The 24,732-nt window shown below is 37.5% G+C and overlaps 1 protein-coding gene across 5 annotated transcripts in view; it reads right to left on the bottom strand.

Moving 5' to 3' along the window:
- DOK7 (docking protein 7) overlaps nucleotides 1–24,732 on the bottom strand; it is a 58,084-nt gene that overhangs the window by 5,450 nt on the left and 27,902 nt on the right. The window contains exons 8-10 of one of the 5 annotated variants that reach the window (XM_027686540.1): nucleotides 10,563–10,605; nucleotides 1,905–1,949; nucleotides 784–855 (exon numbers count right to left, since the gene is read on the bottom strand). In XM_027686540.1, the coding sequence (XP_027542341.1) occupies nucleotides 784–855; nucleotides 1,905–1,949; nucleotides 10,563–10,605 (160 nt within the window). Of the gene's footprint in view, nucleotides 1–783; nucleotides 856–1,904; nucleotides 1,971–5,982; nucleotides 6,172–6,539; nucleotides 6,685–10,562; nucleotides 10,606–24,732 lie in introns of those variants that run through there. The other 4 variants (XM_027686539.1, XM_027686541.1, XM_027686544.1 and 1 more) reach the window with 4 other exon arrangements.

Below are 24,732 nucleotides of genomic sequence, written 5' to 3'. Positions count from 1 at the left end.
ATAGAAACTGTGCTTTCTTTGTAAACACAGACATACTTTGCATTTCATTTTTCCTTTAGAAAAAAACCAAAAACCTCATTAGACACTAAAAACTGGCTCATATTTTTTTTTAAGATAAAGGTTTATTTAAAAAGCACGAGACAGTCAAAAGCTCCTACTAAGAAAATAAGGCCCACACAGAGAGCCATGGACAAAGACAGTGCTTTCAGCCATCCATTCTGGGTGGACAGAAGCAGAAGATGCTTATAAGAGGGGTCAGAAGACCAGTATTTGAGAGCATTTTGAAAGGAGAATTTGAAAGAAAAACAGATGAAAATGCATGGTTACAACATTCTGCATGCTTACATCTGAAAGAATTGGTAGAATATCATGATTTCTTGAAGAGAAAAGGGGAAAATGTAGGAATCAAAAAAGATAGTTAAGCAAGTAACAGGAGAAGCGTAAAACTGAAAATTCAGTGGCCCTAACCTGATGGGGAAACGAAAGGAAAAGAGTATAACTGGGGAAAGAAGAAAATTATATTTTAAACTGCCTTTCTTTTAGCAAGTGCTGCTCATATTTTCTACCCAATATAGACACTGTTCTCAGAAATGTACAATAAATAACACAGCAATACAGCACAAAGTGTGTTTGTGAGAATGCACGTAAAGCTAACATGTTCAAAGGGCAACACTTCAAAAATAAACACTTAAAAGAAATCTAAACAAAAAAAAAAAAAAAGAAAAAAGAAACTGGAGGTGTTAGTGTCCTCTGATGCAACTGACTGCAAAAATCTGTACTCACCAGGTTCCTCAGAGCCAGTTGGAGTTCCAGGTTCTGAAGGAAGTGTTAGCATCTCATGTCCACTTTTAGGACCTAGAATACAGGAACACTGTTAATGGCTTTGGATTTAGGATTTTGTACAATATAATCAAAGCATATAATTTTCTGGTTTTGACTTGTAACTGTCTAAATTAAACAATCATACAGAATAATCTGAGAAACAGTGTTGACTTTTCTGTAGTGGTGATGCCAGCATTTTCTAACGAATGTAACACCAGGAAGTAAACTTCAGGACATTTTTACAAGAATTCACACTGAAGGCCACTGAAGTCAACAGTGGGTTTTGCTGTACATGGATGTGGGAGCAGAGCTATCTTGAACACATGAATCAGGGAGCAGTGCGTGGGTGATCTTGGGAGCATCTGGAAGACTCTTGTTAAAATTCCACCTCCAGCATGATGGATAACTTCTTGATTTCTGACAAAGCTCTGTAGCAAATGCTTAAACTAGCCCTTCCAAAGATAACTTTGCTTTCCAAGTGCAAATCATCATCTTTACAAGAAGCCAGGTTGCACAACATCATCGGTCCTTCATGAGCACTAAGCCGAAAAAAGATGCCCAGGTTTCTTCATGATCTTGGACTGCACCCCAGTTCAAACAAGGCAAGCAAAAATGCTATGTCCATAGAATGAACACATTGTAATTAATTTTGTATTACAAACACACATAATTTTATCTGCTGGCAGTGTTCTTTTTCTCCATTATCATGAAGAAGTATAATTAAATGTGGTGGGTGTTTTTTCTCAGCATATCATTGTTAGGGTACAGGATTTCTCATGGCCTGAGGTGAGGGGTTTTTTGTGGGTGCCCTTTTTTAAGGTGCTGTCAGCATTTTACCACTGTGAATAAGATTACTGCTCATACTCTGACACTTATCTGTCACTGCCTCTTCTAAACTTATCCCATCTGTCAGTGCCTTTCTAACAAAAACTCTGCAAAGCAAAAATAACCCAAAGAAATACATAAGCCTTACAATAGGGAATCAAATCATACTTTACCTTCAATATTTTCTGATATTTAAAATAATTTAAGTTTAAATTCATTTAAATTTACATGCACACACATACCTTACTTTTACTTACCAACTTGGAGACTGTGCCCTCTATGCACTTTCAAAGACCCAGAAGCTGCCATGACAGAAGCACCACCTTATTTAAAGACAGAGATTCACATTAAATCTAAATAGCTGTTGCTATTATGAGATATCTGCTGTGCATCAGCATTTTCAGTAGATGTTTTTGAAGCATCTAGAAAAATTTCACTAAGAATTACAAGTCATCATAACTGAGTGGGGAGTTGCCTTTGCAATCCATAGCTTTAGCAACAACAAAATTTAAAGTGTTCATTAAAATCTGATCAGACGGGGTCCAAAACTTATTGAAGTGAATGAGAACAACTGTATCATGCTTCACCATCTGTGTTTAGACAAGCATAAACTGGAGCAGGGGGAAGGGCACACAAAGAATCTAGCTTCCATGGGGTTCGAATCCAGGTCACAGCAGTTCTTGTGAAACACCTTCTCAGTGTTACAGCCAGGAAAGCTTTACCACAGACATGCCAGATGGCACAGCCAGTCTCCTTTCCCCAGCCTGATTCATAGAATCAGAGAATCACAGAATATGCTGAGTTGGAAGGGACCCACAAGGATCATCGAGTCCAAATCTTAACCTCGTCCCACACAGGACCATCCCCAAGATGTTCAAGGTGGAGTATTAGGAAAATTTGAGGAAACAAGAGCTAGCAACTCAGAAACCTACGGTGTGGTACACATGTGATGTGCTTTGTCTACATGCACACATTCCTTCTTTATTTACTAATCAGCATTATACCTTCCTGTTGGGTTAGCATTACCCCCATCCAGCCCTGCATCTCTTCTCTCCACTGCTGTCACTGTGAGCACCTTAATCAAGATGAGTGGCACTTACTTCCTCACATGAATAACTGTGAGGGAACTTCTTGTACAAGTAGATGGCACTGAACAGAACTCAGGTAGGAGGCTGTGCCTATGAGCAACCCTGCCACTGCTGACAGGGTGGCTGTGCCATGTGCTGCTGGGTGCTGGGGATCAGGTATAAAAATAATACTCTTCTAAACTGAATCTGAGCAGGTGAGACACTTCTCTGCAAATTGACTTTTAAAATAGCCTCCAGAAATTACCATAGTTCTTATGTAACAGGGAGAAATCATGTAAAATAAATAGTCTGAAATACCTAAGAAAACTGCATGGCCTGGGAATCTAAAGAAAATGCCAGTTTCTTTTTTTTCTCCTGAATAAAGTATACATACTTTTTTTTTTCTAAAACTAAGAATTTCCAAGCTTGTAAAATGAATCCTACAGTTTAATAAAATAAATCTATAAAAATACAGATTATTTCACTTAATGAGGACAATGGATTAAAAAATAATAAAAACCTATTTCAGAAGTTCACAGCTGAACTAAAACCTTTAGTTTGTAGTCTTTGTGTACATAAGAGCATATATGGGGTAATCCAAGGCTACAAAAAACAAGTTTAAAGCATGCCATACTGAGAACCTGATTTGTATTTTAACAAATGATATCAGATTGTAGAACCTTTACACACTCTGGTGAGGACTTAACCACTAAAAATGCTATTTGAAATTTTGTTTTTAACAAGACTGCTCATAAAAATAAATGTAAAAATAGGACAGCCCCGAGCTAGCTGATTTACTTATATTTTCTCTGTAACTGATCTTCATTTTTCTCACCCAGTGCATCCTATCTCTGCATTAAGAATGTCAGAATATGTTTTATGAAGCTGAAAGCCTTACCTTACTTTGAAGAAAGATTACAGCCCTAGGCTAATTCCAGCTTCATCACAAAGCAAGTATGGTATGAGGTTTTTTCCCCGTCAAAAAATCATTGCAATTCAACAGAAATAATTCCAGTGGAAATGTGGATTTTTAAGCAACATTTTTAGGATTTGTGAAGAGCACACAGGACAGGAAAGGAGATTTAAAACAATAAGATATTCCAATCCATTTATGGCCAAGTTTAAATTTTCCCATTCAGAGCTTATTTAAAAGAACTATGTTAATGTTTCAGGATTTGACCTGTTGCATTTTCTGCACTTTCAAATCTGGCAACTAACAAATATTTACATAGTCAAATCTCTCAGGGAATTTTTTCAAAGCTTTGAACTGCATTGTATAAACACATGTCAACAGAGATCGACCTAGATATTTTCTTCCTTCTTTACAGCTACCATATAAACTGGTTTGTTTCTTACTTGTGAATCCTAGGATAAAACTTCCAGGAATGGAAAAAGCAAGTTAGCAAGACAATTTTCTGAGCAGATAAAGTATCCAGCAGGAAACAGATGCTCCTTTCCATCATTCTTCTCATTTTACAAGGGATTATTAATAATATTTTTTTCAGTTTCCCTTGCCACCTAGTTCTATGAGGCTGACTGAGTCTTTGTCAGAACTGAGTTGTTCATCAAGAGAGTTATTTTGGTTCTCCTTTCCTCAATGTGTAAGAGGAAGAAGATAATCAAAATGTGACAAAATTAAAATAATCTGCAGGATATTTTGCATTCCTACATATGATTAGAGTCAAAAGTCTGATGTAGCTCAATGAAGACAACCCCTATTTGAAATATTTGAAATATTTTTCTAACTTTATAGTCGTTGCTTTATGCCCACTCTTCAAAAATAAGCATAACAGTTTACAGCATATGTGCTACAAGAAAAAGCCATGAAAAAAAATTAAGGGAAGATGGAATATACACTATACACTGAGCCCAGACAGTTTATATTTTCAAATCTTGTGACCTATCATTCTGTGACCAATGAGGAGACACAAGCAAAGCTACACTGCATTTACCAAGTGATCACTTCTCACTGCCCAGCTTCCTTCATGGAATAGGTCACAAACTCTTCAAGTCTGGGTTATGAAATTTCTTGAGAAGGAGTCAGGACAGAAGACAACACCACATTCTGTGAAAAATTCCTGCTTCTTGTTGAATTAAAACTACATTTATTATGAAGAACTTTGATCCACTCAGCCAAGCAACATTTCCATCTCCTCCTTTGAAAACAGATACCTTGTTTGAAAGAGCATCCGAAGGCTAGAGCGACTGATTGAGAGGGGAAATACTGCAAGTACACCAGGAGGTTTTTCCATGTAAATGTAATAACAGACTTCCTGGTGCTTTATATTTGCCCTACAAAACTTCCCTGTTTGTCCTCTTCAATTTTCAAAGTAATTTCATATATTTTCTGCTGTACAAATGACATTATCTGCAATACAGAAAAGCTGAAGGGGATACTTAAAAAAACTTATTTGCTCTACAGATTTCACCATATTCAGAAATGCCTCCTGTCTCTTTAACAGAGCACTTCAGAAGGGGTGGAATCACTCAAAATTAGAAATGTTTTCAAGCACACTGTTCAAATATTGCTCCTCCAAGATGCCTGTTTAGTGTACCCAAGAGAATCACAGAGGGTCTAACTACCTCTAGCTATTATTCATCTTCTCACACTATAAGGCCATTCCAGTCCAGCTTTCTATCCTTAAAAATGCAAAAGTGTTAAACTAGAATTATTACCATTTTCCTGTGCCAGGAGACTCGGTGTCTGCTTTTTTGAAAAATATTCCCTCAAAGCTGCTTTACATACATCTAAAGCTCAGGATCTACACTGGTCAAGGATGGAGTTCATATAATGTGTTTCTTTAATGGAAAAAAAATCTGAAATAATCACTATATTTGAAAATAAGGTTCCTCGCCTTTGTGTTCTAGAAGACTGGGATATGTAATTTCCCCAGATTTCAGTGCCAAATAAGGCATGGGAAAGCAAATCAGGAACGCAGAATAGACAGGACTAGAGGGTCACTGTGGCATGAACTTACCACCTTCTGTTACCCCAAAACAGGGAACAGGAACCTACTGGATCTGCTCAACGCAGAGGATGAAGCAGCAGCATTTGGCTCATTCACTAATATATGGTCTTCACCACAGTGACTTTTTCCTTTCCCCTCCTGGGGAAAGGCCCCTAGTAATTCAGACAGTCATTAAAGTCAGGGTTTATCTTGTAAATGCAATATGTATTTTAATCAGCTTGCTTTTTCAGAGCATCTGTATTTCTTCCACTACATTTTGAGTGCACTTGTAGAATAAAGCACGACCAAGAAAGATCATATCACATTATGACAGGGTTTTAATAATCAGTTTCTTATTTTAGTGATGTTCTTCTATTACAGTGTTTAGCCCTATAAGGTATGGCATGACATATTTATGGTGGACACTGCTCAGCACAGTCCTTTACTGGCTCAGTAAAAATATCAGAGTGCATTTGGTCTTCCTACATCTGAAAAGCTGACAACATCTCCTGAAAAAATTGTGAATTATAAATTATTTTCAGCCTAAACAACAATAACCACCATAGTGTGGCTCAGTTTCTTCTTTCTCATTGCTTTCAATTAATTCCTTGAAAACTTACTCCTAAGCTTGAATTAGAAGTATCAGGCTGCATAGGTTTGCAATAAAAAATTTTAAAAATGCACAAAAGAAAGCCCATTTTTCCACCATAAAAGATAAGCTGTCAGACAGCTGACGTCATTTCAGCACCTATCACCTGTTATATACTTAATTTGATTCTTTCTTTTTGTCTTCGTGCCTTGAGTCCCTATCTACCTAAGAACAATTTAATAGAGATACAATGTTCATAATCAGAATTCAGCTGACATTTCAGCTGAATTCCAATCCACAGCATTGTTTTATGTTTATTCCTTAATTCATCCTCTCAGAACATTTCCTATCAAGCATTGTGTAGGTTTGGTATTACAGGCAAAGTGGCTGTCAGAGAGCAAGAGTGTCTGTTGCAATGCTGATGAATTTGTTCCTGTGGAAAACAAAAAAAACATTGAAAAGAAGAGACATAATTTATGAGTCACAAAACAATAGTACAGTGACTGCTTCCGTGGGAGGATATTTGTTAACTTATTTGCCCATTCAACTGTTGACTTTTGCAAAGCCAGAGCCTGTGACACAGAAGTACAGGGAGATCAGACCTCCCACTACAGACGTTTAATTGGAGTGTTGAAATACTCTGGGTTGGGCCTGGCTCCTGGGAATGCCCAGGCAACCAGCTTCCCTGTGGGAATTGAGAAGGGACAAAAGTTTCTGATATACAGTGCATACAGCCAGCATGAAATGCCTTCTCCAGGGACTGCAGAGTGTCCCTAAGCACTTCTGCAAGCCACTCCACTTCTCAACTTAGCTTCTCTAAATAGGAGTCTTGGGATTCAGACTGTTCAGTTCACATGGAGCGGGGTGGCAATTAAGGACAGAAATAGTGGCATTTCCCTCAGGACAGAATTAGTGGCATTTCCTCTCCACACAAAACAGCCTCATGGTTTAAACATCATTCATAAAACAGGATTGTTTTGACATAGTTCTACTCAACTGAGAAAATACAATCATTTTGAAGGAGAATATTTTAAGTAAGAGCTGGAGGTCCCTTAGCTAAGCTGTTGTAATGGAATAGAAAGGAGAACAAGATTTAAATAAGAGGCCTAAACCACAATGAGAAACAGCACAGCTGCTAGGAAATACATTCTTAATGTAAGAATAGCAAAGGACTTTGGATGATTTAAGGTGCGTTAAGGAGTCTCATTGCAGAAATGCTAAACACCTGTCAGACATGCACACAGAAGTACATCCAAACCTCCGGGCAGAGGCTCTTAGTTACACGACAGCTTCAGCCCTGTTTTTCCTACAATACTTTGATTTATAGAACCAGAAAGATAATGAAGATACTGACAAGCTCTTCATGCCACCATTTGGGGAAGCAATGTGCTTTCGTTTCACCTCTCAGCACTGAACGTGCATCTCATTCGTGATCCCTTAATTCAAAATATACAAGCAGTTCCTGAGCAAAAGACCTATATATATATATATATCTGAAATTGCAATCAGAAGATCAAACTACAGAATTTCTTAAGCAGACATGAGAATTTCTGTAAAGGTCCCATGAGAAATTCTCACACAAAGTGTACTAAACTGAGGTGCCTCCAGAACTCAGCAGTCTCAGAAATCAGGAAATCTGAATCACATTTTTGAACCTCTATCCTGTCATAGTATTTTAAGGTCCATTATAACTATAAATGCAGCCTATTATACTTAAGAGCACACATTCTCACATCATACAACTCCAAAGAATCCCTTACCTCGATCTAGTACAAAGCTACAATAACAATGGGAATATTTTCCTCCTACAAACACAAGTAATCTAATTCAGTCCCTCTTTCTAATCAATATTTATATTATTTATAACAAAGCCAACCAAATTACTTAAACCAGAATTAAATGACTCACACCTTGGTTTTTTTCCATCTAGTAACACAATTCAGAATTGTTGCAGCATTTATGAACACTTTTCGGGTTGCCATTAGAATTAAACACATTTCACTACAGTTGCTGAGGCTGTTGTTCAGCATATGTAACTAAAAGTAGAAAGAGAATATCATCACCCACATTCACTACCAATAAACTGAAAAATATTTAAGCAATTGATCCTGACTGTTTAACTCCATGTCCTGCTACAGAACTGAAATACTCAAAACCAAAAATATTGCATAGAATATGTGGGCACATATAGCACAGGGAGGAGTGAGTTTGCATTCTACAGTTACTTGAATAAAAATACTACACGGTCCTCTCTGTGATAAAAAAGAAACATGTTTGTGATTAAGTCAACGGCTGCACTAGCAAAATATATAACTGGATATTGGGTCATTGTACAATCATTCATGGTAGTAGAGGTATCGTGCCACGCATAAGACAGGTTTTGAAAGTAGTTACCTCAAATTAGTGTGCCCTTATGTTATCCTCAACAATGGATAATAATCTGTCATAATAGAGAAACATAGAAAAGTTCTAATGATGTTTAGTCCAACGGAACTGTGCGAATGACTGCTCAGTACCCTGGCACCTTCAGTTAATGGCTTAGATTTAAGAGTCAAAGACTACAGAACTATTTTGAAAGCTCTGCAATGCCAAGTTCAATTATACTTGAAATCTTCACACATATAAAAAACAAAACTTTAAATATCTAAGGACAAGAAAAATGCAATGAGACAGAGAAAGCTTCAGTTTCTTTTGTTTTCTGAAACATAGTGTAGTATTGAAGAATAAAGTTGTACTGATATTAGAGCATTTGAGAGATGGAACCTCACAAAGATAGCTAAAAACTTCAGTCACTGGCTTTAGATGCTGCATTTGCCTTAAGCATTTATACTTATTCCAATAAGTGTTCAATTCTTTTCTTACACAATATTTTCCCAATGTACCAGGAAGGAAAACCCACCTACTCAAATGTCTTCAGTCTAGTACTTCTCTTTCTGTTGATACAAAAAGCTGCCTTGTATTTCTACAATTCCAATTTACTTAATGATAGGTTTTCTCAAAACAACTAACTCTCTCATATGCATGAATAGACTAAGTTATCATCCACTAAGTTATCATCCATAATTGTTGCAACCATAATTAATTTGACACTGAAATTAATACAGAAATAATATTGTGCCCACCATATACAGGTTTCCCTGTATTTACACACGCTTTAATCATAAGTGCTCTGGTTTCCTTGGGTTGATTAGAAGACTTGAAACTTGAGTACCAGAGGGAAAGATAAAATCCTACCTACACCTCTATAAATCAAGGGTAATTCCACTGACTCGAGTGGAATAACTAGAAACAAGATCTGGTAAATGCTTCTGGATTTTCTCCTGCTAAAACAGACAAAGGAATAGAGTTTCCTATAACCTTCTCCAGAGACACCTCCTGATCCTAGATATCTTAGTGGATTTGTTCACACAAGTATCAGTCAGCTACACTGCTTTACATATTCAACAAGGTTTTTAAAAGTAATAAAGAAACCCAAGTACAAAGAGCTGTTGTTCTATGTCTATTGGAAGCAGGAAACCTATGAAATTTAATGGATCTGATGAATTATGTGGCAAGGAATATATTAAGGAATATAAAGGCATTTAAGATACTAACCAAATTCTTTTCCCAGATCTCTTCAAGGACATCTTCGAGGAGATGTTACACAAAACCAAATGCTTATGAAATGTTATCTTTGGCGTAAAATGATAATTCAAAGGTGCCAGACCAGTTTGGCTACATTAGACAGGGAACTCAGATGACCAACACATATTACTGATAGGAAGGTCAACACAAAGATGGTCAGTGTGTTACCTTTACCTAAATAATTTTTCCAGACCCAGTTACTTAGTGTCCTCTCATTAGTGATTTTTTTGGTCAATTAGTAGTTCCAATGACATGAGAGAAGCATCTCCGTGTTGCCTCTGGTAACATTCCTGTTGTTTTGTGTTATTTAGAAAACTGGCTATACACGTATAAATCAAATTTCCCTTTGGTGTTAATATAGCCTAAAAAGAACACTTTCTTGGTGTTCTTCAAATATGTAAGTAGAAAAAGCACTAAACAGCTTCATATAGAAACTGATAACCTTGAACCTCTTTAGATTAAAAAAAGGAAGGAAAAAACAAATATATTAAACCTTGCAACCAAAGTTACTACAAATTATAATGTATTTCATAATTGCCAGTCATGAATTGCGGCAGCAAAAACAACCACAAGCAGGATATCTCTCAATATAATCTTTAGTTCTGCTTCCATAAATCTGTTTTTCTTATCACAATTTGAGATTTAAACATTATCCTTTAATGAACCAAATAACTAAATGACTCCTACCTGATGTAGCTGGTAAGACTCCAGACTGTAATACTGCTGTTCCCTAAAGAAAACAGAAAATTTTAGAATGAAAAATCTTTAAAAGATATAGAAACTTCACAAAATATAGGAAGAATGGCAGAGAAATCACCATCATTAAAGCTTAACAAGTGGTTTAAAATCCAGAACAGATGCAAAGGTGCTCAGACATGAAGATGTTCAAAAAAACATGTATAAGTTGAAAAATCTTAAAAAAGGTTTTGGGGTATTCTTGTGTACATGTCTTACTCATATACCTTAGAAAAGGCTAATGAACTTGGCTTTAGATGCTTTGCTACTGTAGCAGGCATGATGAAGCAAAAAAATTTAATACTGAGACAAAGAGGATATCAAGCTGGAATAACAGGATTAACAGACGTAAATTAAGTCCAGGTCTATATTTGTTTTAAATGGTAGGTGCTGCGAGCAGACAGAAGCCTCGTGTGCTGACTCAGCCCCAAAAAAACAGCATAGAGCTTTCCTCACCTAAATATACAGACTTGTGACCTGTGATATCTCTCCATTTCCTATGCTTGCTTACAAAGTGGTGGCTTTTCCTACACATAGACTTTACATAGACATCACATACATCTTCTCCACATATAGGCACTGTGTTGACTTCACACGCACAAAATAGATTATTTACTTATTATCCACCTAGAAGTTCAAGTCATACTAATTCCTGCACAACATTTTCTTAAGGAAAACATATTAAGATGTAAAGCTCATTACATAAGACCACCACAAAATACTGTTGGAGCCAGCAAATAGATCCAACTTCAGTTAAAGTTCAGTGGAAAGGCTTTCTTTGATTTTGATGCAATGAACCAGAAAAATATTAGAAAATATTATCCTGATACTGTTTCACCTAACAAAATGAACATTAAAACAACTTACTTGAACCAATTGGGGTGGGTTCTGAACCCTGCAACACAGAACAACTTTCAACAGTGGAATAACACACAACATACAAGATGTTTCTACCTGATCCTATTGCAAACATAGAACATACAGCTTCAGTATTTACTTATTTACTTGAGCTTTTACACTAGCTATATATTTTAATACATAAAACACCGAATTTGAGCACCTATTTGGAGTAAAACTAGAAGGGAGGGGAGGAAATCAGAAATATGGTCAAGATTCTATTTTTGAAAGAGAAAAAGCATCCCATAGCATTTCAGAAAATATCAGATTTTACTTGACAAAGAAAGATGCAAAAAGGCAAACAGAAGTTTGATGTGTGAAATGACATCAGATGTGGGACACTGTTAAAGTATCATTGAAATTATAGGAAACATATGAAAGACAACAAATAACCACAAGAATCAGCTGTGATTACGTGAGATAATAACAAAAATAAAACCAGCCTTTTGTTATTAAGTGATTTTTTTCAGTCTGTAAGATTGTTGTCCTCATTTCCATTTCACTACCTCATATTCTATTATTTCTGCAACTCTGAGGCCTCCTGCTGCACTCTTCTATAAGGTAGAGACTTCACTAAACAGCAGTGGTGACCGACGCAAAAAGAACAGAAAGAACAGTAGAGAGACTTAAAAGCTATCTTTTATTATTCTACAAAACACTACTTTTGCCTGTAGGAGAAACTCTTAAAGTTGTGATGGCATCATGTACAAATGTAAGTGCATGGTTTTCAAATGCAGAGTATAATACATATCTCAACCTAAGATAGGATTACATCAAAGAAGAAAAGGGGTAAGTGACCTCACTCAAATAATATGCTTTTGTTATGCCTGCTATGATACTCAGACAATAACTAACAATGTGATTATCTAAATCCTGCATATCTCACAATATTACACATAAATATGAGTTAAATGTCTTTCCAACATATAATCTTTTATGTGTGACCCAAGAGCTGAGTGCTGAAGTATGTGATGCATGGTTGTTAGTTCAAACCACCTCACCACTACAACACCCACAGTAAATGGATATGTACCACTTGCATATCACACATCATGAACTACATGTCCAGGGCTATTTTAACTCTGGTAGTGATCTGGCTCCCGTCAGATGACATTCATTTTTTATGTTCTGCTTCCAAATATCTTGGGCAGGGTTCAATGACAGATGTTAGGAGAACCCACTGGTTTGATGCTGGGTCATTATTCATAGATTAGCTCTATTGCCCTAAAGAGCTAAATAGAACCTAAGCCTTGGTATTCATTTCTGTGCATACAAATAACCATCATAATACATAATCCTTTTTACAATCAAAATGGGATTGTTTTCCCCCTCTCTGTATGTTTGGCATATCTTTGCCTTTCTCTCACCTTTTTTTTTTCTTTTATAGTTTCATTTTATTTCATTCAGGCTTTTGCTGACTTTAAATTTCATTAAATATATGATTTATCACACCATTTTCCATTTAAAGAAAAAATAGCAGATAAAAATACTGTCCTGTATGAAGAGCAGCATCCCTACCTTTCTATATATAACATTTTATGGACTACATACCTAATTCTGCTCTGCTGATGATTATGGAAGTTTTAGTCTTTGGGCACAAGATCTCACCCAAAAAGTCTGGATCATCCAGCATAAGCTTCAGAGTAAGGAGCAAAGATACTGTACTGCACGGTTTCTTGCTTTTAGAAAAATTTTTGCCAGATTCATAGTGACAAAAGGCATCACAACTGCTTTGTAAGCTCAACTCCATGGTGTAAAAAGGACCCCAAAGCTTGTAAGTTAGATGGGTAGAAACAAAAAAAGGAAAATATTGTCTTAAGATTATTGCCTCCCATTACTGACTCTAAGGGTAGGAACTGATGGACAGCTGTTCCATATACAGCAGGCATTTTCATGGAAGGAAAATACTTTTGTTTCCTATTTTGCCTCCTAAAAAGGAGGAAACTATACTTCCAAGTAGACCAGCTTCTGTAGGTTTTAATGCCAAGCAGGCCTCCATCATTGCTGGCAAGAGGAATGAAATGCCATTCGCCTGATAACTGTGTCAGCATTTCAGACACACCTCATCAGTCACAGCTTATGTAATTCCCTTTGTGTATCTTTAGAAATAAAGCTTTTCTTTCAGCTCATCTAAGTTTGGCAGCTTTGTACAGCTCCATTATTCTGCACCTACTGAGAATTAGAGTTCTCGGCACAGAAACACATGAACCTGTCGGAGCAGGTTCAGAGGAAGGACACAAAAATAACAGGGTTAGAGAAATTCTCCCATTTGGAAAGCCTGAGAGAGTTGGGGCTGTTCGGCCTTGAGGAGAGAAGACTCCAGGTAGACCTTACAGCAGCCCTTCCATACTTAAAGGAGGTTATAAGAAAGATGGGGACAGACTTTTTAGCAGAGCCTGTTGCAACTGGACAAGGGGTGATGGTTTTAAACTAAAAGAGGGTAGATTTAGACTGGATGTAGGGAAGGAATTTTTTACTATGAGGGTGGTGAAAAACTGGCACAGGTTGCCCAGAGAGGTGGTGGATGCCCCATTCCTGGAAACATTTAAGGTCAGTCTGGATGGGGTTCTGAGCAATCTGACCTAGTGGAAGGTGTCCCTACTCACTGCAGAGGGGATAAACTAGATGACCTTTAAAGGTTCCTTCCAGCACAAAATATTCTATGCTTTTTAGGTGTCAATTGCCCTAGTCTAAGCATATGTATGAAGTTTTGCCCTAGTTTGAAGAAGAAAGGCTCAACATAAACTAGAGGCTCCCAGATTCTTCTTGTTATGAAAGAGGACTTAGTACTTGACAGAAGGAGAAGCAAATATTTGCATTCTGAGATTTTTATTCTGCACATACCAAAAATGCACTCATAAACAGAGGCTCAACTGCTACATTGGTCAAATGCTTAATTTTCACAGAGGAGATGATCTAGATTTTTTTTTCTCTCCCATCCTTTATTTTAAAGCTATTATGCAGTATCGAGGCAGTGCAAAATATCCAGTTTTTCAAGACGAAACCATCAAAATCATGATTCAAAGTCCTTGAGTCCCTGAAAAGCAAAAACTGTGGAGCAGAATTCTCTTACAATGAACAAACACTCTCCTACCTGCTGTATACAGCTGGTGGTACTTCATCACAACTCCCTGACCGCTTCACATAGTTGGTGTGTAAAGGGAAGCAGCAGATTAGTTACATTATATAATTTATGACAAAGTTGAACTGTCAGCAACTTCACAAAGGAGCAAAGGACTCAATGAGAAATCCTGAATGAAAATTTTGAAATCAGCATCACAAGGAAAATTATAAAGTGCTTTTAGAAAATGGAAAAGAAACAGCATTGATCATGTCAAAATTTCTGCAAAGCTCAGATATTTCAGCAAAAAGAAACCAGTCCTTAATGAAACTGACACTTAAAGTACTTTCCCCATGAGGATTAAAGACTATGATTTATTCTATGATTCTAAATCACCAGAAAAGTTTAAAGCTTGAATGCTTAGGCTACCACAAGAAAAAAAATAATTAAAAAAAATTCAAGGAAAGGCCAATAAAAACAGACACACGGACCAACCTCTAAAGGTCATCTGTGTTGATGGGCAGCTTCACCATGCCCAGCAGTTGATCAGGTTCTGAACAAAAGATACCAAATTATTAAACTCTATGATCCTTCATAACAACTCCAAATGAAACAGAAACTCCTGCCCATGGCATGCTTCAGGTGCAGGGCTCCAATTTCAGCCACAAACTCTTGATCACTCAGCTTCATCTGTTGCAAGCCAACTGTCGGCCTACAGAAAGATTGCTGAAGTGAGTTCAGAAACACCTCTGTTTGCTCAGCCCAAGCATTGGCTATTTTATGAGGCATGAAGACGGCAACTTCAGGGGTACTGGCAAGCCACGGCCTGTGCCACATCAAAGCACACCCCTTAAAACCTGTGGAATAATCACAGCTCTGCTAAACTACAAGTTACAGGTCTTGTTTAAACAACAGGATGTGAGAAAAAAACAGAAGTATTGTTTAGTTTTGTGTACCCATCTTCTCTCATGTTTTTACAGAGGCCTCTTGAGTTGTGATTCTGATACGCTTCTGTTGAGAGGGGCCTCCTGCTTCTTGCTGTGGGCTTCCCACCTGCCAGCAGCCACCAGCCCTTTGTCACACAACCCAGAATGCAGCGATTGGCATCAGAATAAGATCATTAGCTCCGAAAATTACACAGCTTGCCTCTAGCATACTCTGAAGCTGTCCAGTCATGGGAGAGAAGGAAAAGCTGGGCTGAGTCCTCTGACACAACTAACAAAAGCCAGTACCTGGATCCAGCTGCCAGCTAACAGCAATAGCCAGAAATTCAGGTGGTCGAGTCTCGGTTGCAATTCTGAAAGGTCAAATTTCAAGTTCTGCTACTGATAATATATGAGCACATAGGGAAGCTGAGATAGCAACAAGGCGCATGATTTGCTGTTGTCTTTGGCTTTTCAAAACCAGACATAGAATTACTACACACTGGACAGTCACACTAGGAGTGTGCTAAACAACTGGACTGCAATGCAATTACATGGTCACATACCATTTTTTCCATGGGACATCTGTCTCATTCACTACACAAGAGAGACATGTGTGGGTACAATCAACATGGCATGAGCAACTGTAAATCTGTCAATTCCTTAACAGTGAGGGGCTTAACTTTTCAACCTAAATAACATCCTTTTAACATCACATACATCTCTCATTATGTACAGAAGTATTCACACAGCATTCTAGAGGAAGCAACTATGCAATACCATCTAAAGCATATAAAATACCTGGTGTAAACACGAGTGGTGTTTGTGTCTGTTTCCAGGCACTACTGCAAGCCAAGCTTGTATACTTTCTAGACAAAAAAAAACAATTCAAGAGCATATACAGCTAGTCCAAAGCAATAACGCATTCTAAGTACATATCAAAGTCTGAAGGCACACAACACCAAGGTATGTATTTGATAAACACAGCCAAAACCGGTGGAGGAGTTAGAAGACAGGTACTGAAAACAATTCTTCACAAAAAATAAAAACACCCTATGCAAATGTCATAGAATATATTCATCAAACTTGACAACAGGAGAACAGCATCTCCTGATTTCAGAGCACAGACCCCTGAACAAATACACCTGTGAATCGATGCTAGATACATAATAAAATGTATTAACATCAGCTTTCACTACCTCATTTTTCACCAGGTATATCTCATAGCAATCATTCCACCATTCAGGACATGAAAGATTCCTTACACAACTGCTATTAAATCAAATCATCAAATACTCTCAGCTCAGAAATGATAAATGCTTATTCTCCAACTATGAAGTCTAAGAACCAAGGCAAATAGCCCTGATATAATTGAAAGTTCAGCATGTCCTATATTTTTAGGGCCAAAAGAAAGACAACCAATTCTTCCAGGTAATAAGAATCAGCTACACTGTTCCCCCTAACTCCTCAGTTGAGCTGTCCTGATTTACAGTAGCAGATGATGTTCTGCAATTTTATGAAAAGGAACAATTTTAATTTAAGCATTAAGACACCCAGCAGATTTTCTGATTCAAAATAGTGTTGGCAACTTTTTAGAGATGTTTTCATAGCAACATTACATTCCCTTTTCCCCTTCTCAGAGCCTTGTTCAGCTCCTCTCCTGTCAGTTAAACCATCTCTCCTAAGGCACAAACAGAAACTCCTGCTGCAGTGCTCATGCAAAAGAGTTCAAAAACATTTTCCCAGACTGTTGAAGGTTCAGCAGTGCACCCTCAGCACTGCTTTAGCCATTCATATTCTCACAGGTGAACACAAGTGCTGTTATTCAGCTTGCAGCTGAATCATAGTATATACAGTAGCTTTAGCCATGCAAAAAGACAGGAAAGACAGGATTCTTTCTCCTTTAAAAGTTGTAAGGCCTTCAATTCATTTCTGATAACGGGAAGAAAAAAACCCTTTCCTATTTATGACCTTTTTTTTAATAGAGATTGGCACTTTTAAAATCTTATCAAGTCCAATGGAAAAAAAGAAACGTATGCAAAGTCAAAGAGGCTTCAATTCTACATATTCTGGTTTATGCTTCATATATCCCAAATTCCAACAGGGGGTAGCATTACACTACTGCAAGAACATTTGATATTTAGAATACACTGTTTCCCCACATTTGCTAGTCTGAGCTTCTTTGTACAATCGATCTGTTCATTTCCACTCCTTCTGCACCAAGTGAAAACCACTCAAGGCATAGACTCCAGCAAAACTACTGTAATACTGAAAATTAGGCTCAGATGGGCCAAAACAGGTATGAAAAACAGCAGATTTGACTACTGTGCAAATAAGTGGTGTGCAGTTCTCAGCTCATTCTTCTTGCTCAGCATGTAACACAAACAGGAGAGGCAAGGTGCATGCAGATGGGATGCAAGACTTCACATGATCCTTTTGCTTTGTATTTGAAAGTTCACAAAGACTAACTGTGCCATCACTGAACATCTCAGTACTGCAGAGATACCTGCAAAAACTTGACCAATGGGAAGTTTTGTTCTATATTTTCTTAGAACAGAACATCCCAATAGAAACAAGAGTTCTGAGTCAGAGCATCAGCCTGTTTCAAGATTTTCAAAAGTCAACACAAAAGTACTATTTAGCAGGAAGCTTGGAGAGACTGAAAATAAATGAAATGGACAATAATTAACATAGAGATATATCCATGTAAGTACTCACAAAGGAATTCAGATGGCCTTGCTCTTTTGGTTTAGAAAGGAGCGATTTATGGAAAATTTACACCAGCAGAGATATTCAAGACAAAAGGTCTGATAATCCACTCATTTCTTGACATTGAGACATTCCGTTTCTGATAAGGAAAAAGGATGAGCTTCAAACAACATGCATAAGAGACCTTTTATACTTTTAAATTAAAAGATAGCTCTTATGCCACTGTATTGAGAGTACCCTAACTTATCACAACTCTTCTTGTAAAAAGAAGTTCCCAATTCACAGAAAATTAATTCCACTAACTATACAAAAGTGCATGAAGTATCCCCCAAGTTTTCTACTTGATTTCTACAAGATTTAAAATTGAAGTCAGTTATTCATGAAGAAAAGGGATTCTTTGCAAATAGAGAGTTCAACTACAACTTTACAGCTAAAGTGACAGTAGATAGAGAAGGGCTCAAATGAAAATATTTCAAAAGTTGGCAAAGTGAAATCTCAGATCTTAGAGACAAATTAAACCTACCTCTATGGGTTCTTAGAGATGGAGAAAGTTTATGTTAAGTTGTAATTACCCTTTTGAAACATTCATCTGGGGACTGCCCTAAGAAAAGTCTTTTCCTTCTTCTACTTTCCCCAAAGAGTGTTGTTCAACAGTGTGAACTTAGCTTCTGCTTGCACTAAAAATATACTTGTGCCTATTTTGTAGCCGATGGAGTCACGCCAATTTACATTAGACTAGTTACTTGATTCCTTCCTTCCAGCCCATTCCACATAGAGACACAAAGAAAAGAATCCTTGTTATAACCTGTGCATCCTGTTCCACAGAGAGAGAACTAGAGTGGGCTTAATTATGGGCCTATGAAGAATAAAAATGAAACCCTTGCAAATATGATCTTCACATTCATTTTCCTTCTGTTTCAGCCTCACATTTAGAGCTATGGTTAGCCAACTTCTTCCAGAAAAAAATTATTAACAAGATAATCAGTGATCATCAGTAGAAAGAAATGGATGGAACTGGAAGGACAAATAAGGGAGAGAAAGCTTAAAATAGTAAAATTAAGACAAGTGTTTTTCTTTATCCCCAGCCCATCACTGAAATTATGGTTTGTCAAAAGTAATGAAACTATAATTAAGCTGCACAGCTTCAAAGGATACAGATACTTAACTATGCATGGGGGCTGCTCACAGGCTTCTTCTATATCAGAGAGCACTGCTATAAATTATTAGGTACAATTATTTCTGTAGTTTTTTTCCAAATCTTTCTATAGTAGTTATCTCCATAGCACGTGTGTTCTGCTTGACTTTGTGCCTCGAGGAATGAGATGAATTGGCAAACTTCATCTGGAAATGTTTTCCTCGTGCTACAGGGGATTCAAGTATACAGTTACTAGCCCTGATATAGCCCACTTAGCACTTCTCTGCCCTTGTAATAAACCAGATCTGGGAAAGGTTTATATTTCCTTAATATTTTCCAGGCTCAAATTTCTTGTACATTCAAAATTGCTTCCAATCAGCATTGAATTAGCAGAAGATTCCACAGAATCCAGACTACTACAGAGGATGCGGCTAGGGGAGAGGGAATACAGCCAGAGTTCATGTCCCACTGATTCCCAGCTGTTGAAACAGTCATTTTAGTTGACTGACAGCTGGCTGCTGCACTTTATCCTGTGCATAGCCCGATACCTCATGTGACAAGACTTAGGAGCACAAAGTCAGCTTTAAAGCCCCTTTTCCATCTACCCTTTTGACTTGTGTGGGATTGAACTGATTCAGAGAAATTCTCAAGATCTGCTTTCTTTCATCTACCCTCCTTTGGGAAAAGAAACATGGAAATACATAAAAGATAACACCAAGGAAGACATACAAGCGGAGCTTGCATGCAGTAAAGGCACTTTACTGCAGCCTAGAAGCCCATATGTAAGACTCCAGTATTCACTAACCCCATCCTGGCTTTCATTTATCCTATGGATCACAGTCACTTGTTTTGATCTTAACATCTCCATCCCACCCAAGGAAGCTCAGTCTAACTTCTATATACACAATTAAGACACAAATTTTGTGTCGTTAGAGACATATTGATGCATCAAACTTCACTGGAGCTGAACCAGAGGGGATGGAAAAACAACAGTAGCTCCAGATAACATTTTCCCCCACACTTCCATCCTACATTCATGGGTTGAATTACTGTCTGAAGCAAGTTAGTTTTTCAAGACACAAAACTTGCTGTTACACTAGCAAGGATGGCCAGAACGCAAGGAAGTCCTTCCCTCTGCAATGTCATTTAGGAACGGAACAGAAAAGTTCGTGTGCAACTGGCAAACAGTGGGATAAAGAGCTTTATTTACACTGTAAAAAAGATTTGCTCAGTTGGTCAGGTGCAGTAACTTTGATGTCTCACTGAGTCACACTAGTTCTGACCCAAAGTTCCTACATTTCAGAGCTGAGTTAAAAAAAAAAGGCACTGCAGCAAAAAAATTTGCAAACTTAGATTTGATGCAATCCATAAGGATTTGATGCAAATTCATAAAGATTTTAGAAAAAAAAACATAAATTAAGAAAACATAATACAGTTATGGGGGTTTTTTCTCCCCCTGTTGTTACAACTCAGCTTAAAGTTCAGTCATATCCTCAAGCATGTTCTTGATAATTTGCTCCTTTCTAAATGCTAAAAAACTGCTCAGCCCTCAGGCTAATCCCATTCTTAGAAAGGACTGATTTTCAACTGCCATGTCCTCAAGTCATAGACTTTCTGAATCCACTGAGTGTAAAGGCTTTTGCATTAATAACTTCTTTCCAGTAACTCTGCAGTTCTTGAAAGACACCATTATTCAAGCTCAATTTCTCACACAAAAAATTTCTCTCGAAATTAATGATAGGTTTACCATCTTTTAAAAACAAAAATTGTGGAGCAGCTGCTTCATCCTTGCAGGTTGATTTTCTCCTTTAGCTACTCTTATTAAAGATTTCCTTTTCTGTACACAGTTCACTTGAAAGGCAAACAAGAACTTTCTGTCTCTCTCACTGCAGCCTGGAAAACATTGTATTTTATCTAATCTCTAGCACTTTGATAGAACTATTGTCCACATCCAAACTACTGTAGAAACACCATCCCATCAGTCCTGACAATAGCCTTGGGAAGCAAACAGGATCCAGATACAGATATTATGCAGTTAGGTAGACTGAGGTAAGCTGGTCAGAGCCACAACAATAAAATCCTAACACAAAATTCCTAGATCAGTCCAAATCTCAAGCTTCTTACCACTCTTTATGTAAAGTGAGACAGGGCCCAAAACACCACTTTGCCTTCACAAATTCCTGCCAGGAGTCTGCCATAGACCACCAGCTCTATAGCACAGCGAGCAGGTTTGTCAAATGCATCCAAAACTAAGCCAGGCAGAACAGATTTCAGTACAGATTCCTTCTGTATTTCCTGAGGTCCAGAGCAATCAACTCCACTCTTTCACTAGGGGACAGGGTTTGAAGTCTGCTTCTTTTAGATATCACAGATCCATCTTATTTATTTTAAGTCGCATGCAGACCAATTCTGTTGCAAAATGAACACTTCAGTTACACTGATTTCAGTGGCCCCGCTTCTCAGAGTGTCTGACAAAAGGTGTTGAAATCTGTAACAAGTCTTCTGCTCAGCGGAACATTTTGGGCAGGACTGTACAGTTGCATAAGAGGTAAATTTGGCAGCCTTATATTCTGTATGAACTTACAAAGAATTTGCTTTCTTTTCTCCCCCAGACAAGTTCCCTACCATTTCAGCAGAAGCGTTCAGAGCTATGCATAGTAAAGCAACACGTAAAATCATGAAGCAACTTTAAAACAGTCCAGCCTGAAAACTGGCAGGCGTTTCTTGTATCAGAATGGCTTATGCACATTTACTAACTCCTTTGCCTAGGGGAGTATTCATTCAGTTATGAACAAAAAATATCCTTCAGTGATTCATTCCTCAAACTGGTTGATGGAGCAGGTTCAGTGGAGCAGGCAATAAACAATTTTCTATTCAGGAGATGTGTTGCCACATATTTTCATGCTAACAAATGCCAAAGTTTCATTACCTATATGAAGATGTTGTTACCATATTATTAAACATTACTAACTAATATTGGGAAATATATTTGCTCTTTATGAGCAAAGTAATACAACTTAGTGTAGGATTGCAGAGTTATATGAGAAACAGTAAGGATTTTCCTCCATCATAACCTCTATACAACTGATACCTTCGGATCTAATCTGATTAAAAGTCCATATGGGATATTATCAGACATATTAAAAGTATTTCCATAAATATTTTGAAGTAATAGGTATATTGGGAATCTTGATTTACAAAAATTAATTCCACTCCTATGTCTTGTTATGAGTTGTGGACAAGTTTAAGCAGAGTTTGTGTAATTTTTTTGGAACACATTTCATCCTTCTAATTTGCATGCTTCCAGTTTTAAGTGGCTCTGTCAAAAAAGGCTGGTTGGAAAGGTCACACCCCTACTGAGCATCTATTTTCAGTCCTCTCATCTACTCACAGTGAGCTGCTGTCAGCCCTCCAGACATCCCATCCAAATGATTGCTATCCTACTGACACTCACCAATTCCTTCTGAGCCATGCAATTACTTTGATATCAGTGACTGTTAATGAAAACAAAATATTTTCTGCTTAGCCTTCTTTAATCCACAGTCTTAAAAATTGTAAATGTTTGTAAGTCAAGGAATTGAGGTTTTGTGAAAGTAAATCTGTTTATGATCTTGCAGAAGGAGATGAACGACATGGGAATCACACTTGGGAATCTTAATCCAGGGCTGCCACTGGAGTTATTTGCTTCCCCTGAGTTCACCTCCATGTAATCTATGCTTTCCTTATGTCTTTTTGTGTTTTCTTCCTCTGCAGGTGAATTCTACTTTCTCCTTTTTAGCAAATAAGGACAGAAAGCATTTGCTAGCACTTTATAGGATTCCGTTGAATTTTTCCAGAAAGAAATAGATTTCTATTTAGAAGGAAAGAAAAAAAAAATTAAAAAAAAAAAAAAGACAGAGAAAAAAAAATCCATTTTCCCGTTTTGGCCACATTCCTAGTGATCAGAAGAGCCTCCTTTACAACTGGATCAAAACAAAAATCCCACAAACTCTGCATTCCAAAGGGTGTAATTTTTTCCAGCTTTTATTGCTAGATAAAGCATTCTCCTTCAAAGCATTTCTTTCTCTCTCTTCAGAAAAGTTACTGCTCCCAACAGAGGAAGAAGTAGCCATCAGTATTAGTAATAATAAAAGCTATTATTCAGCTTGATTGTATTTAGGGGAGGAAGAAAATTTTTCCATTTGATCATTCTGATGGGTATAGAAGGTCAATACTGTGGTTTATCAATATCCTCCTGGGTCTCTGACAGAAAAGCAACCCAGCAACACTTCTGTTTGGTAATGAAGAATTAATTCTGCTGAGCTACATTGTCTACATCCCCTCATGTACAAAAGATGCTCTCTTCTCTTGACATTATTATCTTTTCACTTACCAGGGCTTCTGTGGCAGGCACTTCTTTTCCCATTACAGACCATTACAGGCTTTCTGTTCCCCATATTGCCTGATCCCAAGAAGTGCCAAGAGCTTAATTCTTATTATTCTGAATTTAGATTAGAACCTTTATTCCTTGCACAAATGCTGAGAGTATTCTTTCATTATAGATGAAGAGTACCTTGAGTATAATTTTTTAGCTAAGAGGTAAGGCGGCTTCCTACAGGGCCAAAAGCAGACCTGCACAGTTCTGGTAGGGTTGGCATGTCCTGTGTTTTACTGTGACATCTGAAATCCACAGTCTTCCCCATTAAAAGTGACCTTCTCTATGCAAACCTTTGGAAGAGTCAGGTCACATATGAGCCCTTACCAGCAACAGCAATATAAAAGGAAGCTGGGTCTCTTCTTAATTACTTGGGAGTGAAGCCTGTGGCCAAGCAACATTATAATATTTAATAAAATAACAGTGGTAAACTGTGGAAAAAAAACCTCCCCTGTAAGCTGATGGTAAGCAATATCACAACACAGTGCATAAGCAGACCAGACAGCACCTTTATAAGAGGATTTGAGTCAACCCTACAAGAGACTTGTGGTACTGGCCAAAACTACAGAAAGGAAAACAAACCAAATCTAGCTCTAAGCCTGATATTCCCCCCACCTGTTTTATGCCCCTTTCCTCTGTCTGTTTCAACTGGAGAACATATTTTTGCTCCAATCTCTGACCTGCAGTGCTGTGTGGTTTTGTCAGCACAGCCAGCTCCAGAAATTACTGCATTTCATTGTCAGGAGCAGCAAGGGTGAAAGATTTCTTCTATTTCAGAAAGATGAAAGATGAAGAATAGGTGGGTTTTAAGATGCTTTTGAACCCATGAAAATTCCAAAAAATAACACTAATTAGCACAAATTTTACTTTCAAAAAATTTCAGAGCCTTCAGAGCCTTTTACAGTAACTATAGTGTAAGTAAAATGCCAGATTGCCAAATCATTGTCCAGTGCAGACACCTTATTTAGTGCTGACACACGTGA

The sequence above is a fragment of the Neopelma chrysocephalum genome, unplaced genomic scaffold, assembly GCF_003984885.1.
Source record: "Neopelma chrysocephalum unplaced genomic scaffold, ASM398488v2 Primary Assembly neopelma1_71, whole genome shotgun sequence".
Taxonomy (NCBI): domain Eukaryota; kingdom Metazoa; phylum Chordata; class Aves; order Passeriformes; family Pipridae; genus Neopelma; species Neopelma chrysocephalum.
This window is presented reverse-complemented; position numbering and strand designations above follow the sequence as displayed.